Here is a 21,385-nt window from a genome sequence, read left to right as displayed (position 1 = left end):
AAGTATTGAGGTCTATTGCACCATTGACTATTAACAAAAGTTACACACCTGGAGAAAACATCAGATGCTCCCTAATACAAAAAGAACAAAAAGGTAAATTATAAATTGAGCTGCATTCATTTAAAAACCTGTAAAATGTAACATTTTAGAGAAGGAGAGAGTCCCAAAGTCCCTGCTGGAAGCTTTAAATGGATATCCAGTCCAATGCCGCACAATTATGAATTCAGACTGCCCCCTGCTGTCTCGGGAAGGACCTGCAGCTAGTGCCACTGAGGCTGGATATTAAAAATCCAGGACAAACAACACCCTCCCAGAGACTCAGAGATTCATTTCCTTCATAATACGATTAATTGAAGATCAGGGATCGATCTGAACCACAGAATATTTTCAATATGACAAATTCACGGCGTGGACCTCCTTACAGAGTTTAGTTCCTGTGTAACATAGGAAGTTTATATTGTGTTGATTTGTTGTGTGTTTTGCTTACAGTGAACTTACTAACACAAAAGGAACTCTTTAACTCCCCTAACTTTATTTGACACTTGATTAAATCTGGATTTGTGTAAGAGATCTGTTTGGTAGGATTATTATTATTACAGCAAACCATCAGTTTAAGAAATGTGTACAAATCCCAAATAGCAGACACACTTGGTTTGTAAAGGTTTGTAATGAGAAAAACTTGAATGCAAAATGAATGGACGAATCATTGTGAGCAGGGGGCGTCTTGTAGTTTCTGATTTTTTTTATTTTTTTTTAAATTTTTTGTTAATTATGTGGCAAAACAAAACTGGCCAGTGAAGCCCTGCTGGGTGTTTAAATGTTCAGACAGTAACAGTGGATCTCGTCTCCAGTGAGGTGGGAGCGGAGCTGTAATGCAGGCAATCTTCCAAAAGGAGGCGCTGCTACATTAGAAACCAGAGTCAGTCAGGCAGTATTTAGCGTTTCTTACTGAGTGTGGCGGTTAATAGTCACAGATATGCTTTTAAAACTGTGGAATTTAAAATCCCAAGTGAACATTCAGATGTTGAGATTGTAACAGCTCAAAAGCAAGACGTATAATTTAAAACATGAATCATAAATAAAAGGGAAAAACAGATCAGTGGATGCTTTCAAATGAAGGGAATGAACTTGGTTCAGGAGCACCCTGGCTCCTAAACCAAAGATACAAAAGTCTGGTGTGAGTGAAATGTGCGGTGTAGATGAGGAAGAAAGTGGTAATTAAATATATCTGCGTACAAGAGGAAATAGAATATTTAAAATCTGAGAAACAATGATTTCAAGCCTGTGTACTAAAGCAGTGCCTGAAAAAGGTTTTTTCATATTTTACATTTCATATGTTATGACTGTTTTGCAAAGTACTTTGTAAAAGTTATAATCCTGCTTAAGTCCAAAAGCTAAAGTTTTCACATCAATCATACTTAAAGAACCCAAAGTAAAAGTACTGATCAGACAGAATATTATTGCATCAATATTACTGTATATCACTTTAATGCTAAGGTTGGAAATGATTTTAATCACTTGTATACTGCTCGACAGTTTTAGCTATAATCTAACACATTTGTTTATTAGTTTATATATTCTGTAAAAAAAAAAAAATCTCTGGGTGCCTCTGGAGTGACAGGTGCTGGTGTCATGGGCCGAATAAGATCAAGAGAAAAAATGACCAAATCACTGAAGGGGCTAAGCACATGGGGTTGGAATTCAAAGGTGCAGCACAGCGACTCAAATTATAGGACTACAGCTGCCTATGCTGGCACCATAGACTGTATATAATAGATGGACGTGGTGTCACCGGCTGGTTTTTGGCCCTGCATTTTGAAGCCTAAAGATGGGTGTATTAATCAGACAGCTGCAATAAAAATGCGCAGACATAGAGAGACTCCACTACGGTGGCTGCTTTTACATGCTCATTTACTGAGTGAAGGACAACCAGGCGACTGCAGCTACACGTGCCTGTGTCAGCTCACCTGCCAGTCAAAGCAACCACTGCAGTACCCACCAGGTTCCGATCAAATAAATAAAGAAAACTTTATACACTTTTTGTGAAAGGGGAACAATCTACAGAGGTCAGTTCTGTAAACACGTTTACTTCAGCTGTAAATTGGTGTTTTAATGAGGGAGTCTGTGAGGAATTACTCGTTTTTAGAGGCAACCTCAAGTGGGCATCAGGGGAACTGCAGGTTTTGTTAACTAGATGCTGGTTTAGTTTTGCAGGAGGATGACAGTTGGTACCAAACAACCTGTTCTTTGTTTTGTGTTTAATTACATTAATGGACTGATTTTGTGGAACAGCAGTCTAGCACTGCTGTGCACTTTGTGACTCGATGGGAATTTGACCTGCTGTGTTCAGTCACCCGTTTGGACTGCGTACATTACAGGTGGGTTTAATTTTGCAGTTGAATCAATGATCATAAATAAAAGTAAAAAAAAATTACAAGTTGTAATGAGCCTAGTTTTGTTGTTGTTGTTTATTTCTGGACTTTTAAAAAAAATTATTTGTGGTGCCTTATTATGTTATTATTTATCTGTCAGTTCTGTTTAACATGCACACACAGAGTGGCTTTGAACAAACTCTTTCCAGTGACGTCAGTTCGTTGTGTTGTGTCGTCCTTTACAGTTTTTTCTGATTGCTTAAGCACATTTTTTGTAACTATTGGCTAATTTTGCAAAACTCTTCACACAAATAAGAAAACCTGTCACCCAATTATCAAAACATTGTAGTTCTCTTGCAAAAGCAAACACACCTAGATTAACTCTTCACACCTTCGTAAAAATAGTGTTTCCGTATCAAACAGTACACACAAGCCATCATCTACTAAGCACACAATGCGCCAACTGCACACTGATGGTATGAATACAAAACACATCTGGCTTTTGCTTTCTCTGTGCACAAGGTAGGCTATGTCAGTTTGAGCTCATACTTCTGTCATAGATCCATAAGCATAGAGGGATCCAAACTTCAAGTACTGGTGTTTATTCAAACACATCAAAACAAACACAAGTGTTTATTTCCAAGTATAGGATTATTTGCAATCGCCATAATGACTATATGGGTTACTTGGTCTGCAGTGAACATGCTTCCTCTGTCCCAGCATCTGGTCATCTAGCAATTCTGTAAAGTAACAATTTCCGTATTTTTACATCAATGGTATTGGTGTGTTTCTCATTGGCATATGGCAGTGCTACAAATCTTTGTGCGAAGTGACTGTACTAACCGATTCTCATTTCAAGATGTCCTTATGGTACTTGCTCCAGTGTAGCGGCTCGAGTTAGGCTGGACCTGTTGGCCAGCTACCCTCAGGGTCATTCCACGGTTGATTACATGGTCCACTATTGTAGCGCTGATGTCATCAGCAATTCTATTTCTTACTCTTCCTACCCTTCCTCTCCCCCCTCCTCATCTTCCTCTCCCCCCTCCTCATCTTCCTCTTGCTCCCCCTTGTCCTTGTCGTCCTCTTCATCCTACTTCTTCACCTCCACGTCCTCTTCCTCGGCCTCCTCTACTTCTCACTCTTTCTGCTCCCTCCATTGTACTCCGCACACACAGCTTACCTGTATTATAGTGCTTAGGCTGATTGCAAAGTGAACTAATTATCTAAAAAAGTTTTGACATGTGAAAGTGTGCCAGACAGTTGGCAAATTAGTGTTAATGATAGCCATACATGTGTATACTTTTGCTAGGAGTGTGTTGGAAATTTGGTAATTGAGTGTTGTGCAGTGAATTGTGCCTACAGTTTTGCAAAGTGTGTGTTACAAAATTGCAAACTGAGTGCAAAGCAGTTTTTGTGCTTTTAGTTTTGCAAACTCAGTGAGTGGTTTTGCTATAAGTCTGAATAGTTTTAGAGATTGTGCTACAGGAATCACAGTTAGGGTTTAAGCATTCAGAAAAAACTGTAAGCAGATCCTTTGGCAGCTGCTGTCCTCTGAGTCTGTGGGGAAATAAACAGCTCAAGATGAGTTCAATGTCAACATGTGGACATGGGAGAAAAGAAATCCAGCTTTCAGAGCCCTTCAGGAACTCTCGTATTTCTGAATGACAGCCTGCAAGCAGGAAATGAGGAGAAGGAAGAGGACAAGGAGGAGGTGGTGGTGGTTCAAATCTCTTCAGATCGCTGCAGGCTGCAGTCGGAGGGTTGGATGGTGGAGCAGTGAGACGTTGTGGACGGCAGCTGATGGGTGAGTTTGATACAGATTTAACCTGAAGGTGACTCTGAAGAAGAGAAAAGGGATTTATGTGAGATTTGGAGGAGATTTCATCTTTTCTGGAGTGTTTTATTGAAGAAAAGCTGCATTGTTGGTGCTTGACTATCTTTTAAAATGTGACACGGTGTAGCTATACCAGCAGCAAGTAAAGTGAACACAAAATAAGACGCCGAGGTGCTTTTAAACTAAAATGAGCTGATCTGTGTGCTACAGCCTCTTTAAACTGTTGTTGTGCATTAATAACACTTTCAATAAATATTAAAATATTAAAAAACAACTGTTAGTATGCATACACCTATAAAAGAATCCAGAGTAGACCGGAGATTATGCAGGGTAAAGGCAAGAATTATATTTGATAAAAAAAACAACATGAAACATAAGGAGCATGTTCTTCACTTCTTCACTGTTGATGAGAAATTCCCAAAGATGAGCTTTTTTTAAAGTAAGTTTATGAATTTATCACTCAGTGTTTGCAGAAACGTGTCTGAGCTTTAGTCTGCTGCAGTCAGTCAAATTAAACTCCTTCCTTCCTCATTTATCTAACCAGGAAAGCTGCAGGTGAAATGAAGAGCGCGTGCTAATGATGGGCAACAAGAACAATAAATATAAGGTTTAAAAAAATGCCTCTGACTGATAATAGATGTGCACAAACAGTGAGGACAAAGTGAGAGTCTAGACCCCAGTGAATGCATTTAAATGACTGTTACAGGACTGTCAGAGGAACATAAACGAAGTATTAAGAGGACAAACTGGTTCATTCAGCAGTGATTTAAATTCTCAAATAAATCATTTTTGCTGCCAACTTGCGAAAAGCTTTTTTGTCCTATTAACACCCAGAAATCTCCTCAAATGGAGCCAGAAAGTTTTAAGGCTGAATTTTAAGCTATAAGAAGATTCTTTTAGTACAGCAGATGAGCAGAAACAAACAGGAAGTGCAGCGCTGCACTAACACCACAGATGAATCCTCAGCTGAGCTGCATGTAGAGTTAGCAAGAAGATCTGATCTATAATTGAAGAGTGGATTTAATCTGTGCACACAAACACACATCAGCCTCATCAGCCAGTAAAATCTCAGCATCATTTAATGCGTTAAACATTCAGTCATTTAAATTAATCTAATCTACGTGTTTAGTATAAAAAAGCTGGAGATTGAGACAGAAGATCAGAAACAAATTACAAATTTGTCGTTTTTTCGGAGATAAACTTTAATAAAACGTGTATTGTTATGGATTTATTTTCCAAGTAGATATCACATAAAGAAGCTTAAAAATGTTTGTTTTATTTCCATATTTTATAAGCGAATTAAACTAAAATATACTAAAAGTTTTAAATTAACGTTAACAACATGTATTAATGCCATGGATGACGTAATAAATGTAATCATTATTCTGGTTAAATAATCTTCAGTCATTTGTTTAATGTTTATCATTTAAATAACAGTTAAAATCTGATTTATGTTTAATCAGGAAAAACTAACACGGTCACACATTTAACGTCGTTTAACGGAGACGTTTATTTTGAGAACAGGGTTTATAACTTTCTTAAAATAATAATAAGATGTTTCCTGCGAAGCCTTTAAACCTGCTCCCGCTTTACACCCGAGCGGCTCGGTCACACCTCTCCCCCCGTGTTGCAGAGCAGAGCTACGGGGAGGTGAATCAGCTCGGCGGGGTGTTCGTGAACGGCCGCCCGCTGCCGAACCCGGTGCGCCTGCGGATCGTGGAGTTGGCGCAGCTCGGTATGCGGCCCTGCGACATCAGCCGCCAGCTGCGGGTCTCTCACGGCTGCGTTTCCAAGATCCTGGCTCGCTACAACGAGACCGGCTCCATCCTGCCGGGGGCCATCGGCGGCAGCAAGCCTCGGGTCACCACCCCCGCCGTGGTGAAGAGCATCCGGGACTACAAGCAGGGGGACCCGGGCATCTTCGCCTGGGAGATCCGGGACCGGCTGCTGTCCGACGGGGTGTGCGATAAGTACAACGTGCCCTCCGTCAGCTCCATCAGCCGCATCCTCAGGAATAAAATCGGGACTCTTTCTCAGCCGCGACCGTGCGACGGCATCAAGGCCCCGCTGCAGTACGGCCCTGTTTACCCGTACCCATCCTACAGCGGGCCCGGGGCCCCCTCCGGGACCAGAACCGGCAGCGGCACCGCGGGACACATCGGCCTGCCCCGGAGCTGGCACAACTTCCTGGGCATCAGGGCCTTCATGGAGCCGGGAGGTTGGTGGAGAGTCTTTATATTTCACACTTAACACTCAGTATAAAAATGTTAAAAATCGGGTTTATGCATTAAAACATTTAAATTTTGTTTAAAAGATGTGCTGGTTTATTCAAATAAATCAAACCAATTATTCTACTTATATCTTTAATACAGTAAAATTAATTATTTAAAAATTGATAAGGTTTGATTTTACATGATGAAAATTATTAAAATTTACCTTTTTAAATAATCTTATAATAATAATAATACGTTTGATTAGTATAATAATTAGCCTTCTGTTAATTTAAACCTTAAAAGTTTGAATCTAAACCTTAAAGTTCTCCCGACTTTAAATGAAAACATAACTTTAGTCCACTGTAGATTAAAATGAGTTTTTCTGTAAAATTAGTTTAAATCAAAAATACCATGGGGAAAATGAAATGAATTAACAAATAAAATGTCTTTAATGGGTGGGTGAGTGAATCAGCAGATTATTATTGTTATTACAAATAAGAAAAATGGGTTTATTTATTTCCTCACTGGATAATTCTTGTTCATTTAAATTGTCAACGTGAAACTGTGAAATATTCATTTCCAAAATCATCTTGTCTTTGAGAGTACATCTCAACAGATGAGAGGCACAGATTATAAGTTATTCATACACTGTGACCTCAGTGACCTTTTGATAAACTAACAAAGTCTAAAGACCATCATTCACTGCAATCTAATCATGCTGTCGTGTTGTTCCTGTTTCACATGTTAAATATTAAACACTCGTATTTCTGGTTAAAAGTATCTGGTTTGGAATCAGCTGAATATAGATGAGGTGATATTTTTGTATTTTGTCAACAGTTACTGTCGAAGTTTGAGTTCAAGCGAACGATGGTTCAGTGGTTGACGCTGTCCCCTCACAGCAAGCCCAGGTCTGGTGTTTGAATTCAGTAGACTGGCCTTTCTGTGGCAAACTGTGATGTTTGTAGGCCGTGTGTTTGTTTTCTCTGGGCACTTGAGCTTTAGGGTTAACTGGTGATTCTACGTTGGCTGTAGGTGTGAACGTGAGCGTGATGGTTGTTTGCCTACCTGTCCGAGGCATAATCAGCCTGAAGTGGATGAGCACTTAAGAAATGACTAAATATAAAGATTTATTAAATAAAAAATAAACTATAATAAGTCTGTGAGCAGCTCATCGTCCTCCACATCTGATCTAGATCATTAATCTTCTTCAGCTCTGCTTTATTTTTCCTCACAGAAACGTCTCGATCCACAAAGCTCCTCTGTAACAGCACCCGCTCTGATTTATCTGGAAACGAATCAAAAATTACAGAATATTATTTACTGAGAGCTGTTTTCTACACATGTGTAGTTAAGGAAACAGATCCCAGTAAAAACTTTTGATTAACTTTCTGACAGCGCTCATGGACGGGTGCTAAACTATGTGTAGCATATCCGACTTCATCCATCACTGACACTGGTCTTTGCACACTCCACCAACCTCATTAAATATGAGCCGGTGTTCAGTGAAAATGAAAACACTTCCTGTTTGTTCACAGTTCAAGACGTAATTATCAGCAGACACACGGACATTAAGCCAAGTAAATATTAGTTATATGAAGGCATATATGAAGATTTGAGTGCAACATGTTGTGGATGAGTTTCAGGTTAACGTCACTTTTATCTGTCAGGTTAACTCCTCAGTATTACTATCTAAAGATGTGGCTTTAGATGGGGCCACCGTGGCTCAGGGGGATGGGAAGCGCATCTGTAACTGGAAGGTTGCTGGTTTGATCCCCAGGCTCTCTGTCCTGGTCGTTGTGTCCTTGGGCAAGACACTTTACCCTACCTACTGGTGTTGGCCAGATGGCGTGATATGGCAGCCTCGCCTCTGTCAGTCTGCCCCAGGGCAGCTGTAGCTTGCTTCAACCAGTGAGAGTGAATGAATAGTGCCTTGAAAAGCACTTTATAAATCCAATCCATTATTATTAAGATGTGCAGCACGTACTGATTCAACACATGCGAGGCCCCGGAGATCATTTTGATATTTATTCATTCATTCAGTACTCACATATTATACAGACTGAACCCCCCCCCCCCCCCCCACCCTCCCCCGAACAATTCATATAAGATCCATGCCTATTTTATAAATAATGACTGAACAGGCTCAGACTGAAGCCACGGTTCCCTGCCAAACAAACTAGCAACAATATTCTCACATGTAACCCTCAAAAATACAGTTTTGCTGTGTATTCAGTTACGTCTGTGGTCCTTCTGTCTTAACCTTTGGATCGTGAGGCTTCATGCTTTCACATTATTTCTCTGAATGATTTTAAATCGGTGCCATTTAAAACAAACAAACAAACATTCGCAGTACGTTCACTCAGGGTGCGTCTAAACAATGTGATGCTCCTCAACAATCAAACTGTCGTCCTAAGTAAATCCATCCTGTCGAATTCTGCGCAGCGCACATTTATCTTTAAAGCAACAAACTATTATACATTTAATTGTTTGCCTTACCACACCTAACACTGGACAAACAGAATGCAGTAAAAACTAAATTATTCCTTATTTTATTTTCTCCCTCCATCATGTGATTAGAGAAACACAAACTGACAAAAAGCCAGCCACTCTACGTCAGCAATGTCTGCATGCAAACCAGATCCAGGAGATATTACCAGAGAGTGGAGTCTGGAGTGCACGGAGGTTTCTGAGAGCGCTCGTCTGTTGGTTTAGTGTGCGTGTGATCCAGACAGTTTCCATGTTGCTGCGCAGGGCTCTGCAGGGTCAGACCATCTGCTGCAGCTCTTGTTGTTCTTCTGGAGGATGACGGTACTTCTTTATGACTCTGCCTGGATGTTTGGGCTTGTTGCTCTCCTGCAGAGTTTGAAGTTATTGTTTTTGGGTGAAAGGTACCACAGAAAAATGTTTTTAGCTGCTGAAGTTCTGCAGCCACAGAGGAATGAACTGCCTCAAATCCATCAGAGACGCTGTTAACCAAAGCGTTTGTCTGTACAGCACCTTTTCCCGCACCTTTTTCTTTTAAATTTTATATTTTTTCCCCACAGTTTCTTTTTATTTTGTTTCTGTTTCAGTAATATTTATCCTGTGCGTTCCTGGTGTTGCTCCAAAATTAAATAATGTGGAAATTAGAAAAATATTAACTGAAGCATTTTGTCGTGCATAAGAGTTTTGGTTAACAATTACAAAAAAGCCTTCGACTGCTGTCCTTCAACAAACCCTAATATGTGTTATTATTGCTAATCTTAACCTGAAGCAGGCCAGAAGTGGCTCCACTTCTTGTCTTCTTATTCCATCTTAAACTTTTTAATTCTATTATGTTTTTATTTACTTCTTAAATTTACTCTGAGTGGACTAATTTAATCTTATTTTTTGATATGAGCCACTTTGCTTGTGCTTTCTCAAATATCCTTTGCCGGGCGGTTACCTATCACGTACTTTCAAAAACATTGACCTACATCAATATTTAATGTGTTGTTCCTCTAACAAGTTTATGAAATTTGATTTAATAGGTTTTGCACAAACGACTTTACTCTAGTCTGATGAACCAACAGATAACTGTTAGAACATCGGTTCTCAAGTTGTCCCACTGATCTCTGCTGAATCAGTTTGCAATGAAAAACATTAAGACTGTATAATTTTTTTATGAGCTATATCATTTTACATGTTTTTTTAAAGGTGTGCCTGGATCTGATGGACATCCAGCCAAAATGGAGGAATGGACCAGCGTTCCCAGCATGACCAGTATGAGCAGTAGATCGTTTCCGTCTGGAATCAATGGAGTCGAGAAACCCAACAACGAACTGGACATCAAATATCCACAGCAGGTAAGTAGCCTGAACATTACCTGCAAACAAAGTGGTTTTTTTGCACAAGGAACACTTTTAATTGCAGGAAGGTACAAATAAAATATGACTTTTATGTTTATTTTGGCAGTAAAACAGGAATAAATTCTGACTATGAAATTAAACTGGTCAACATGTCACAGGCTTTACATGAACTGGAAAATAAAAGTGTGATTTACAGCACACGAATGAATTTATTAAAGGCAGAATCCTTCTGTGTCTGAATTTTGCTTTACTTGCTGCTATTTTGCCATTTGCTTGTTCTGCTTTGATGATAGTTGTCAGTCCTGATTATGAGGAGAGCCCTGATTGGCTACAATCCACCAGCCCCTCTCATGTTTTCCAGTATTTCGGGGAAAGTAGAAACAGCTGTTAAACTGAGACTTAGAAATACTCCAGTGGAAGTTTTGAAGAAGGAGCCTAAATTCTTGGATTTTCTTAAAAGGTTGTCTCAAGTGTCTTTAGCTCATTAATTTCATCTTTGTGTTAACCTCTAACAGCTGCTGATGTGCACAGAGCTTATAGAACAGCTGTTGTAATGTGGACGAATCAAAAGGGAGTATTTTACTATTTACTTTGGAACGAAAGGGAAAACAAGGACATTTAGAGAAAGAGTTATTTCTCTAAAAAAAATTGAAATTCTTATTCATGTATTTTTTTTTTTACTCTTTTTTTGTAAATTAGGGAGATTTTCTGACTGTGCAATTTAAAAAAATCAGAACTGGAAGATCTTCAAAGGTCCTCCAGAAATCTCATTGGTTAAAAAAAGTAAAGCTTTAAAGGTGTTTGTGATCAGGGAGATATGCAGGACTATTTTTTTTTAAATAAACGTACATTTCAGCCTAATGGCTTTTCAAAAAACGAGTAGACCAGACTCACTTATGAGAAAACCTTTTAATATTTATTAAAGGGCAAAATGAATGTTTAAGCCATCATCGAGGTAATTTGAGAAAAAATGTCAGTGACAATATTTTTAAAGTAAGACCAGATCCAAGCATCAGTCGACAACAATAGTTAGTTGATGCAAAGCGTTGGCATGTGAATCATCCTGAAAGATAATGGATTGATCGGAATGTTACTTCAAAACAAGTGGGATTAAAACCTTCCCTTTTTTCCTTGTTTTCCTCAGTCTTCATCCGGCCTGCCGGGTTACCTCTCAGCTTGTGCATATTCTCCGCCGAACCAGTACTGTGTGTATGGAGGCCCTGCAACCAACTACATGAACTCTGGACACCACTGGCAGCCCCAGTCCTCCAGTCTGACTCCCAGTTTGAATTCCAGAATGACCCCCAGTCTGAGCCCTGGAATGACTCAGAGTCTGAGTCATCCCAGCTCAGCTGCACTACAGGAAGCTACAGATTTCCACTCCACGTCTTTCAAACTTTCACAGAGAGAAGGTGAGAGTGACTCAGACGTCGCCTTCGAGCCAGTTCTGTGTAGCACCACATCTGGTCCAGATGTTTTTACTGTTACTGATAAACTAGCAGACCCCCACTGCTGTGATGAAAAACAAGGGAATTTCTGAGACTAAATATTAATGACCTATTGGCTTTAATTTAAAGTGAAACCATTGTGCTTATTTCACTGTTTATGTTACACCGAGCCTTGTTCAAACCCCTCAGTTCATATGAAACAAGCTCTGATATCATACAGAGCTGAGAGTAGAAAAGAAAAGAAAAGCATAAAAAAATCATGTAGATAAGATAAAAGAGAACACATTAAAACCAAACAATATACCAATACAGTTTAAATGGGTACAGAGTCAAACAGTTTATAATCCCTAATTTAATTGACCACCAGGTAAAAGGCAGGGTATGCTCTAGAGAGGTCACCAGTCTGCCGCAGGGCTGCCAACCTTTTACTCTCACATTCACACATACAGGCAATTTTTAAAATCACCAGTTAATGTGATCTGCACATGTATTTGGACTGTGGGAGAAAGCCGAGGTACCCAGAGATAATCGATGCAACCATGGAAAAACCATGCAAACTTGTACTAATTCCAAAACAACAAAAACAGAAATCTTAACAAAATTGTTCAGTTGAATGGTCTCAGTGTCAGATCACCAGGCATTGGGGATATGTGGCAGTTAGCCATCATCGTGTTTTGCTCTGAAGAACAGTTTATGTTCATTTAGTACAAGTTATAGATCATTAGCTAATCATTAGCTCTATTAGTAAATTGTAAAAATAAGTGGACCTAGAACCAAACCTTGTGGGACGCTTTCCGTTATCGTTAACTGTTGCTGGTCAGACAAGTAATTCCTGAACAGTAACCGGCGCCATTTTAAAAGCTTGACACGCAAACCACGATCATCTGTGTGGCCCAAAAATCTAGCAGCCTGGTGTTTTTCTTATCCAAGCCTTTATCCAGAACCCAAGTAACAGCAAAACAATGCAGTGCATACACGACTTCATCTGGATTTATGAAACACATGCCACAGAGCATGCGTTTTACGTATAAGAGACGCTATACTCTTAGACAAACCGGCTAATTTGGAAATTGGCCTTTAGTTATTCCTTCTTTCCTAACTTATTTTAGGGCAATAATATGAATAGTTTCCCGAAGTGTGCTGTATTTTTTTGCCCCGCAGATTCCCAATTACTCTGCCAGCCCACTGTTGCTATTCAGTAGTATTTCAGTTTTTTGTAGGATGGAAGCTAAAGAGAAAGTTGACTTTTGTGGCCTGGCTGAAAACTACAGATGTATAAAACTGTCTCTCTAAAAAGCCGCAGTGCTTCTATCCAGTGTTTTAAGCTATAAAAACATCTGAGAGAATTTATTTTCTGCTAAAAGCTGCATTTTCCTCCTCAACAACCACTAATGTGTATGCGTTTTTAAGAAACACAACAGTTTTGTTAAGATTAAAAAAGCCCCAAATTGCACAGAAGAAATAGCTCCTGGTTTTCACAGAATAAATAACATTTCATTTATAGTTAGTTGGCTGTCCTGTGCAAAAACTGACATAATCCACACATTTTCTGTGTAAACTGTTGTTAGCAGTACATTTCTAACAAAAACAGATTAAGTTTGACAAAAATGAATGAATTTCATAACTGTTTGCCTTTTTTCATCCTCAGGACTTGGCCTCAACAAATCTAGTAGGGAATAAAAACCCCAATAAAAAACACACAAAACATTAATGTACTGCAAAACCAAATGAAAATGAAACTCTGAAATTTTAAGGGCAGACGTCTGAAATAATGAAGCCAAATCTGATTTCCCACCAGCAGCGTCAAACCTTATTAAAACTGCTGAAAAACACGAAGCCCACAGAACCAGTTTCTGATAACCATCAACAAACAGATCATTCCTATTTATCCTTCGTTTAACCAAAAAATCCCTTTGAAGTTAGTTTTTTTAAAAGGAGGATCAGGCTGGGCGGCAGGTTTCAGTACAACACACTCAAAATGAATTTAAAAGCCCAGAGACGACCTTTAACGGAAGGTTGAATAAAATACTTACTTAAATACTTACTTACTTAATACAGAGAACTCAGTCTTTCTTTCTGTAGCATCTCTGTCCATCAGTTGGAGATATACTCTTTCTCCTGTCTGTACACTCGTACCTAGAGTAAAGGTGTGTTTTGATCTGAGGTCTTGATTTTAATTAAGCCATTGAGCTATCTGTGAAGTTTCTTTAAAATGGCTTTCAAAATAGCAAAGAATAGAGAGGCGTGCGTGCAAGTCCATGCACAAACTATAATTCACTTTTGCAGTTGGTGAAGTTCTTTGTCAATTATGAGAGTTTTGTGGTATTTTATTGCTTTCAATGTCCTACTTATGACTTCTGATGCTGCCGAACTGATGATAACACTTCGTTTTATCATCACCAGAGTATTTACTCTGCCCAGCTTGTACAATGAAAACTGACATTAAGAAAAAACGTGTTTTGTAAGGGGTAAATTTTAAGAAGAACTGCACCAAAACAAACAAACAGGCCAAATATTGAACACACAAGTGTTAGATGTGCCCCGATTCAGGTCAAATTATATGTGGGATAATCACTTCTATGTCTGCTACTGTGTGGATGCTAAAGGCTGTTGTGACCTGTGCTTTCAGTGGTAGAAGGAGTATATTTATCTTGCACGTGGACTTCAATGCTAGCTCTGTTGTCATGACAGTAACACCAAGTTACCCATGTAAATTGATACAAAACTAGATTACGTACATGAAATAGATCATCTTTTTATCCGTGCCAACAAATGCCTTTATGATTAGATTTCTAATTCCCTTAGGGAGAACTCTCTGACCAACAAGTGTCTATTAAAAATCCTTCAAATAATTGGGTTTCAAAGGGCTTCCTGGACTGATGGGCCACAAATAAAGTCGGAATCCTCGTTAGGCTGATACGACTGTGTGCATAGTTGATTAGAGAAGAGCTGTTTAATCTCGATAAAATAAACTGAATGCCGGTAAAAGAGAAACATGGTCACGATGTTGCTAATGGGTTATTTCTTGTGTTTTCTTTGCAGAGGAAGGGAAACTTCCCCTGAACAAACACCATCACTCTGCTCACAGATTATCTTCAGCCTCGTGACGATGTGGAGGAAACGCAGTGGGACTGGAGCGATGTTTAAATAGGGTCATGTTTTAGAAGATTAGTGGCAAACTGAGCTGTGACTGTGCTGGAACTACAAACCAATCTGTCCGAATCGGGACTTTTATTTAGTGATGAAAAGGTGAAGGAAGAAAACACGAAACCGACCAGAGAAAGTCCTAAAAAAAAAAATGTTTTTAGCTTGAATAAAACGAATTTGTCTTCCATATAATTTGATGTTGTTGCCACAAAAGAGAATGTTTAAGCTGCATTTGAATTCTTGTAAAGTATTTTGGCAAAGCTGTATATATTTTTTTTCTATACATTTGCTTAATAAATATTTAATAATGCAACAAAAAATGCATCTGTGCTTATTTTAGCATTAGGAGGAAAATATTTTCAACATATTATATTAAAATGGATCAGATAAGAATCTTATCATTAGAAAACTGTAGTTATTAATTAGTGTTATTATCCAAATTGTTTTGTCTTTTTTTAAATGCATTAAATGAGTTTGGCTCTCCTGTAATTGAAGTTTAATGACACTATTTATGGGTACATAACAGGTAGATTTTGTTGTTTACCTTAAGCACAGCATATATTTAAGAGTACTTGATAATAAGTCTGTTCTTTTCCTGGCTTTGTCTTAAATATGGAATGTAGCCTGAGGTTACTCCATGTCATTTAGTTCTGTATTTAACATCAATAATTAACGAAATCTTCGTCTGTCTGTTTGAACATAACCAAACATACCTTCGTCTGACCCACCTGAGACATACCTGGCGTGTCTGAGAGCCTGAGTAAATTCCACACTTTTTATTTTTCAGTTAAAAGTTGTCACCTGTGTAGAATTTTCTGGCTCTGGGACAATAACAATATATCTTGTCTTTTCATCTTATCCCACAGTAACTGCTGCCTGCAGCAAATGTTTCATCGCTGAACAACCGTTGGACGACCTTTTTTTTCTTCCTCTTGGTTGGTTTAGAAAAATAGCTTCACGGTGAAAGTTGTCCCGATGCATTTTATAGTTAATGGAAGTCTCTACAATAATTATTTCGTATTATCCTGCTAACAAAAGTGAACATTCTCAGTTAAACTTTTCAATGACCACATTATGGATTTATATTTCTGACACTGGGAAGCAGAGAGCTGACGTCTGAGAGCTGAGACATGCAACACAATAACATAGAATCTAATAGACATGAAGATCATAAACCCTTTTGTTTATGATTTTAAAACGAGATTTTGGTAATACTAGTCTGTGCACAACTGCAATATCCTTTTATCATTTTTAGCAGAACTGTATTTATGTGTATTTATAGTTTTATATTTGATATTTTTATTGTATTATGGCTATTAAACATGGCTGTCTCTTCACAAGTATTTACTGATCAAATGTTCTGTCATTCATATTTCATTTAAAAGATATATATTTCAATGAAATAAAAGATACAAAAACACATACATGTGATTTGACTGCAGTGTAAGGAAAGGTCTGACTGAACCACGAGCACACGCTGAAACGGCAGCAGCAGTGCTGCGGTTCTTTCTACGTACTGTGACCAGTTCTGAGATAACATCAGTGTCTCGGCCATGCATGCATGCACAGGCATGTTTCTATGTCTGTGCTCAGTGACACTAACCGAGCGCCACAATAAAACGTGCATAAACCAAAAAATATAAGAAATAACTCTAATATATAAAAAATTGTATTATTTCTTATATTTTGTAACTTTGTAATATATTGTTTTATTTAACCATGAGGATTTTTTTTTCAGAAACTCTCAAAAATCAAGCAGATGGAGAATCATTTACTGAAGTTTTCTGTACTTTACTTATTACTTTGAAGTGTTATTTGCTAAAATGATTAATCTGAGATTAAAAAGAGTTTTACTGTGGAAATAAACTATGGCACACACAAAGCACCGTCGTCTAACTGGAGGTATTTATTGGGGAATTGAGACTTTCTCCTTTCCAATGCTTCTAAAAACCTTATGAAAATAAAATAAAATGATGACTCGCCGTCATGAATAGGTGCCACATGCACATTTAAAGAGGATGCCACCAAAACAAAAGAGGACAGAAATCGTGCCTCTGTGCATGTTGACTCAGCAGGGAGAACATGAAATGAGAAAAGTAAAGGAGAGTAAATATTTGAAAGCAATAAAGAATGCCTGGGACTCTCAGTGTATTATGTTTCATTCTATTTTGCATTCTCACCTGCTGCCTGAATTTTGTCGTTTTCCTCCATAAATTGATGCAAAAAGGGAAATGATAGAGAAAGTTGGAATGTTTGATGCTCAGAATTAATGGAAGCGTTTTTTCTTTATTCTTTTTTTAAACATGTGTGTCAGAGGAAAGGTGCAAATGGTGGGAAGTAATGTCCTACTGTCAGATGCTGCCGTGTTTGTTGTGTGTCATGTTTAGGTGTGTGTATGTAACTCACTGACCAACATGTAAGGATCCAGAGGCTCCTGAACACTAAATTGTAATGAAATTACAATGGGTGATTTTTATGCACCTCAGCTATCAGTGAAACTCGATTTCTCATGTTTCATTTGCTTGACTCGCAAAAAAAACAAAAAACAAAACATTACTGATCTTTAACTGGTTCTAAAATTCTTTTTTGTTGAAAAAGCACAAACCTCCTAAATCAGGAAAGAAGTCCAGTTTCATTCTCGTGAGTTGCTGCTGCAGTCAGGAGAAGCTTCCTGCAGGTAAACAACAAAAAAAAGTAAGATGATCCATCAGCAAACAGCTCAAAGTAAACAGAGGCTGCCCATTAATACCTGAACAATCTGAGTCCCTCTGAGACCCAGGCTGACAGAGCAAACAGCGGCTCATTGTTTAAAACTCTTTAGGAAGCCTTTGAGTCATTTAGGAAGCAACTTGAGTCCCACTTGTCTTTTCCATTATCTGCTTTGAGCTGCTCATTGAGTCTGCAGCTTTCTGTCTGTGCAGGTGGGGCTGCTCACAATTTGTGTCTTCTCACACAGAAAACCAAAGCGTATAAAAAAAATAGAGAAAAAAAGTAATTATGAAATGAAAATTATGTCCATTTATGGCTGGATTCATTTGCATTAAAGTAGGTGTATTGTTGTCTGTTAATCTGTCTTTTGTGCTTTAACTGTTCAAACCCTCCCTTTCGTGTATTGTGCGACATGCTTTCACCTTTTTGTTTCATTGTATTTCATACCCTTTGGTTACCTTTAACATGCCAATCATGTTGCACCGCAGTACGTGTTGCCTCATCTCTCTCACACCTACAGAACGGAGGCGCCACGAAGAAGAGAGGCAGCTCAGCATGAAACCGCTCTAAGCCGCCAAAATCACAAATCCAGGGCAGTAATTATACCAGAGATAGTTTATCCACCCACTGTTCTATTAAACACTTAATATCTTAAGCCCATTTAATGTTGCGAGCATTTCAGGTCACATTTGCACATGCAGCTTTGATGAACAGTACAGAAGTGTAAAAGACTCCCAGGAGTGTGTCCAGGTGAAACTTGAGTGTAAATAATGATTTCAATTGAAGATAGTGATCAGTAGATTATCAGCAGTGTTACTAGAAATCTTCAAAACTTCAAAGAGTGAGGGTCAGTTTGGAGGCAGAGGAGGATGTTTGAAGTACAATGTGATGATAAGACGTGTCTGTGTCATTTGGGCTGCAATTTTTAGAGTGTTTTAATTGTGTTAACATATTTTTGTGACTTAGGTCATGGTATAGAATTTGTTTTTGAGCCCAGGCTATAAAAACATCTTCCAAGAGACACATCAGACAATCAGAAATGTAATGGGTTAGGTTCAGGGAGCAGGGGTGATGAGGAAGTGTTGGGTGGGTAAAGAAATGTACAAGGACACATACTGTGGACAAAAACAGGGAGGGAAATTGGGTGACATATAAGAGGTATATATAAGAAAGGTGCACAGTGGACTATTTCTTGTGCAGAAGATGCAAACTGAAAGAGGCAGACTGCGAGAGGGTGGCAGGGGATAATGTAGCTTGGCAGCACTGGATGGTAGTTTGTAAAATGAGTTTGGAAATCAAGAAGAGCCAAGGAGTGAAAGTCGAAGCCAGAATTAAATGGCTGAAGTTGAAGACGGAAGAATGTTGAATGATGAGTTCAGGGAGGAGTTGAGACAAGCTGGGTGGTGGACAGGGTGGTAGGGAAGAGTTATCACATGACTGGTGTGGTGAGGTAGACTGCCAAGAAGGTGTTTGGTGTATCCTCTTGGTGGTGGAAAGCGCAAATACAGGAAAAAATTCAAAGGAAGAGTTTAGCAAAAGCAGGGGCGTAATTTCCAGGGGGGTTAGGGGGGCTGTGACCCCCCCCCATAAATAATCAGACCCAGCCGATATAACCCCCCAAATAAAATTATGAATTATCTTGCAAAAGTAGGCTGTTGATTTTCTTTACTCATTTCAGTTATTACCAGCAAAATAGTTGCATGTTTGATCATCTGGGAATTTACCAAGAATTATTTATTTATTTAGACAGAGATCTTGAGATCCAGCTTGAAAGAATATGTATCATGGTCTTTGTGTTTTCCACTAGATTGGTCTCTGCATACAGGTGGAGCCTCAGCAACCCGTCCAAGTGTCCACACCTGTTGCTAATCTTCGTGGCTGTATTTATGTCCAGCGCTCTCAAAGAATCTTCGCTAGATTGTCTGCTAACCCTCGTTAGTGCCAAGCCTTTAAGTGCTGTTCATGTTAAGCCATCGTATTCTTGTTGTATTGACTGTTTGTCTCCTGTAATTTAATACTCATTAGATTATCCATCCACCCTTGCAATTTGTCACATTCACCTGGATGCTGGTTTCTCAGTTGGTTCGCAGCCATCATCGTCGCCATTCTGGTTCTCTGCTTCACCTGCCTCGCTCACTGCCTTTCCCTCTTGGACCCACCGGACTCTCTGCACCCACAACCAATGAGCACTCACCTGGACCTCACCATCTGCCTCCCCCCATGTCGTGACCTGCCTCCGGACAAGTAAGACAAGATAAACTCTAGTTTGCTTACTGTGTTGCCAGTGACACATTATCTGTTGTCTCACACTGTCAGATTTGCCTCCCCGAAACTTCATTCTCTTCCTCAAAATGAATATCCAGTTGAAGGAGCCACACTGGAGGAGATCCACCACCCCTCACAGAAGCACAATTACAAGGACAAAAACAAAACTACTGAAAGATGGAGGATGGTGCAGAGGTGCACAGGAAGATGACCTCAGAGACTGGCCAAATTCTTTAGTTTTACAGCCTGTTCTTAGAACGTTTTCATCACACGTCATACGGCAGTTATGTTTTAATGGTTTTCAAAAGCTGTAGATTAAAAATAATAATAATAGTGAACACAATTGAAGTGGGTGGAAACATTTCATGGGTGTTTTTTCCCCAATGAATCCTACAAGTTAACCATAGCTTCAAGATCAAGATGTCATTAAGAAGATTGTGGAAAGTCTTCAGTAGATGTGCACGTGTGGCATGTCATCCATAAATGCTGACATCATCACTGCAGATAGCAACTGCAGGTGAATTTTGCTTTTTGAACTTTTCATACCTATTTGCGACTCCACACGCTTTGCTTCTGTCTGGCTGCAGTCTTTGTCAGTGTACCGTAGCCTTCACAAAGCCCATCACAGGCTAATTATTGCAAAACAACAACAGTCTGCTTCATGTTGCAACACTTGGAATGTCAAGTCATCAATTATGACGGCTTAGCATGTCAGACGGAGAATCTCCTCTATTCTCTCAGGTGGCGGAGGATTTCTCCTTCACTGAACAGATTTTTATTTTAGTGTTAGATCTTTTGTTACGTGATTTTCTTTGAGTTTCTTCTCTCACCTTTCTGTGCATTAATATTCTTGTCATGTCTGTAATTCCAGACAGGTAAGCTTTCTTTGGTGCACAATGTGAAGGGAATTAATTCATCTTTACTGTCGGACAGCCATTCATCCATTTTCTTAACCGGTTATCCAGTTCAGTGTTAGGCCTCGTGCTGTAATAGGTTTGTTACTAAAATGAGGTGTAGGAAACTGCTGTGGAGATTTATCGATGCATACGACAACAACAAAAAAATTCCAATGTGTGAGGATATTCCACACACTATAGAGTCACTGACCATGCCCATGAAAATTTTCGTAGCTGACCCGTGTATAGCAAACGCATTTTCTGTTAAAGCTGTACAGTCCCCCTTTGCTCTTGGGGGCTCGAGTCCTGCATCGATTCTAACTGGTCAAAACTAAACGAAATGAGGAACAAACTGTGGTTTACTGGTTGACAGTTTCATGCAGACTTTGTCGTTGTTGCAGACAAGACCATGCCAGTAGGTAGAGTGGTGGCCCCATGATCGGAAGGTCGGGGGTTCGACTCCACTGAACGGCTACCCTGAGGTACCCCTGAGCAAGGTACCGTCCCCACACACTGCTCCCCGGGCGCTGCACTGGTGGCTGCCCACTGCTTCACTGGGTGAATGGGTTAAATGCAGAGGAACTATTTCCCTATGGGGACTAACATGCACACTTTACACTTTAAGTTAAGGGTAGAGTTATTATATACCCAAACACCTGTAGATTTTTGGCATC

The 21,385-nt window shown here is 39.2% G+C and overlaps 1 protein-coding gene across 2 annotated transcripts; it reads left to right on the top strand.

The window, feature by feature from the left end:
* The first annotated feature begins 3,892 nt into the window (after positions 1 to 3,892).
* Positions 3,893 to 15,179, top strand: pax1b (paired box 1b). 2 transcript variants are annotated; one of them, XM_085382858.1, is made up of 5 exons: positions 3,893 to 4,176; positions 5,840 to 6,424; positions 10,095 to 10,243; positions 11,391 to 11,658; positions 14,737 to 15,179. In XM_085382858.1, the coding sequence occupies exons 1-5, from the start codon at positions 4,173 to 4,175 to the stop codon at positions 14,799 to 14,801; spliced, it is 1,071 nt and encodes a 356-aa protein (XP_085238984.1). In that variant the 5' UTR covers positions 3,893 to 4,172; the 3' UTR covers positions 14,802 to 15,179. The 2 variants fall into 2 exon arrangements, with proteins under 2 accessions (XP_085238984.1, XP_085238985.1); XM_085382859.1 differs by having other exon boundaries at positions 4,097 to 4,176; positions 5,845 to 6,424.
* The last annotated feature ends 6,206 nt before the right edge of the window (positions 15,180 to 21,385 follow it).

Source organism: Rhamphochromis longiceps, linkage group LG15, assembly GCF_057381845.1.
Source record: "Rhamphochromis longiceps isolate RC_006_pf linkage group LG15, R_longiceps_female_GT1.1, whole genome shotgun sequence".
Classification (NCBI taxonomy): Eukaryota; Metazoa; Chordata; class Actinopteri; order Cichliformes; family Cichlidae; genus Rhamphochromis; species Rhamphochromis longiceps.
The sequence above is the reverse complement of the archived record's forward strand: the minus strand, read 5'-3'. Positions and strand labels throughout refer to the sequence as shown.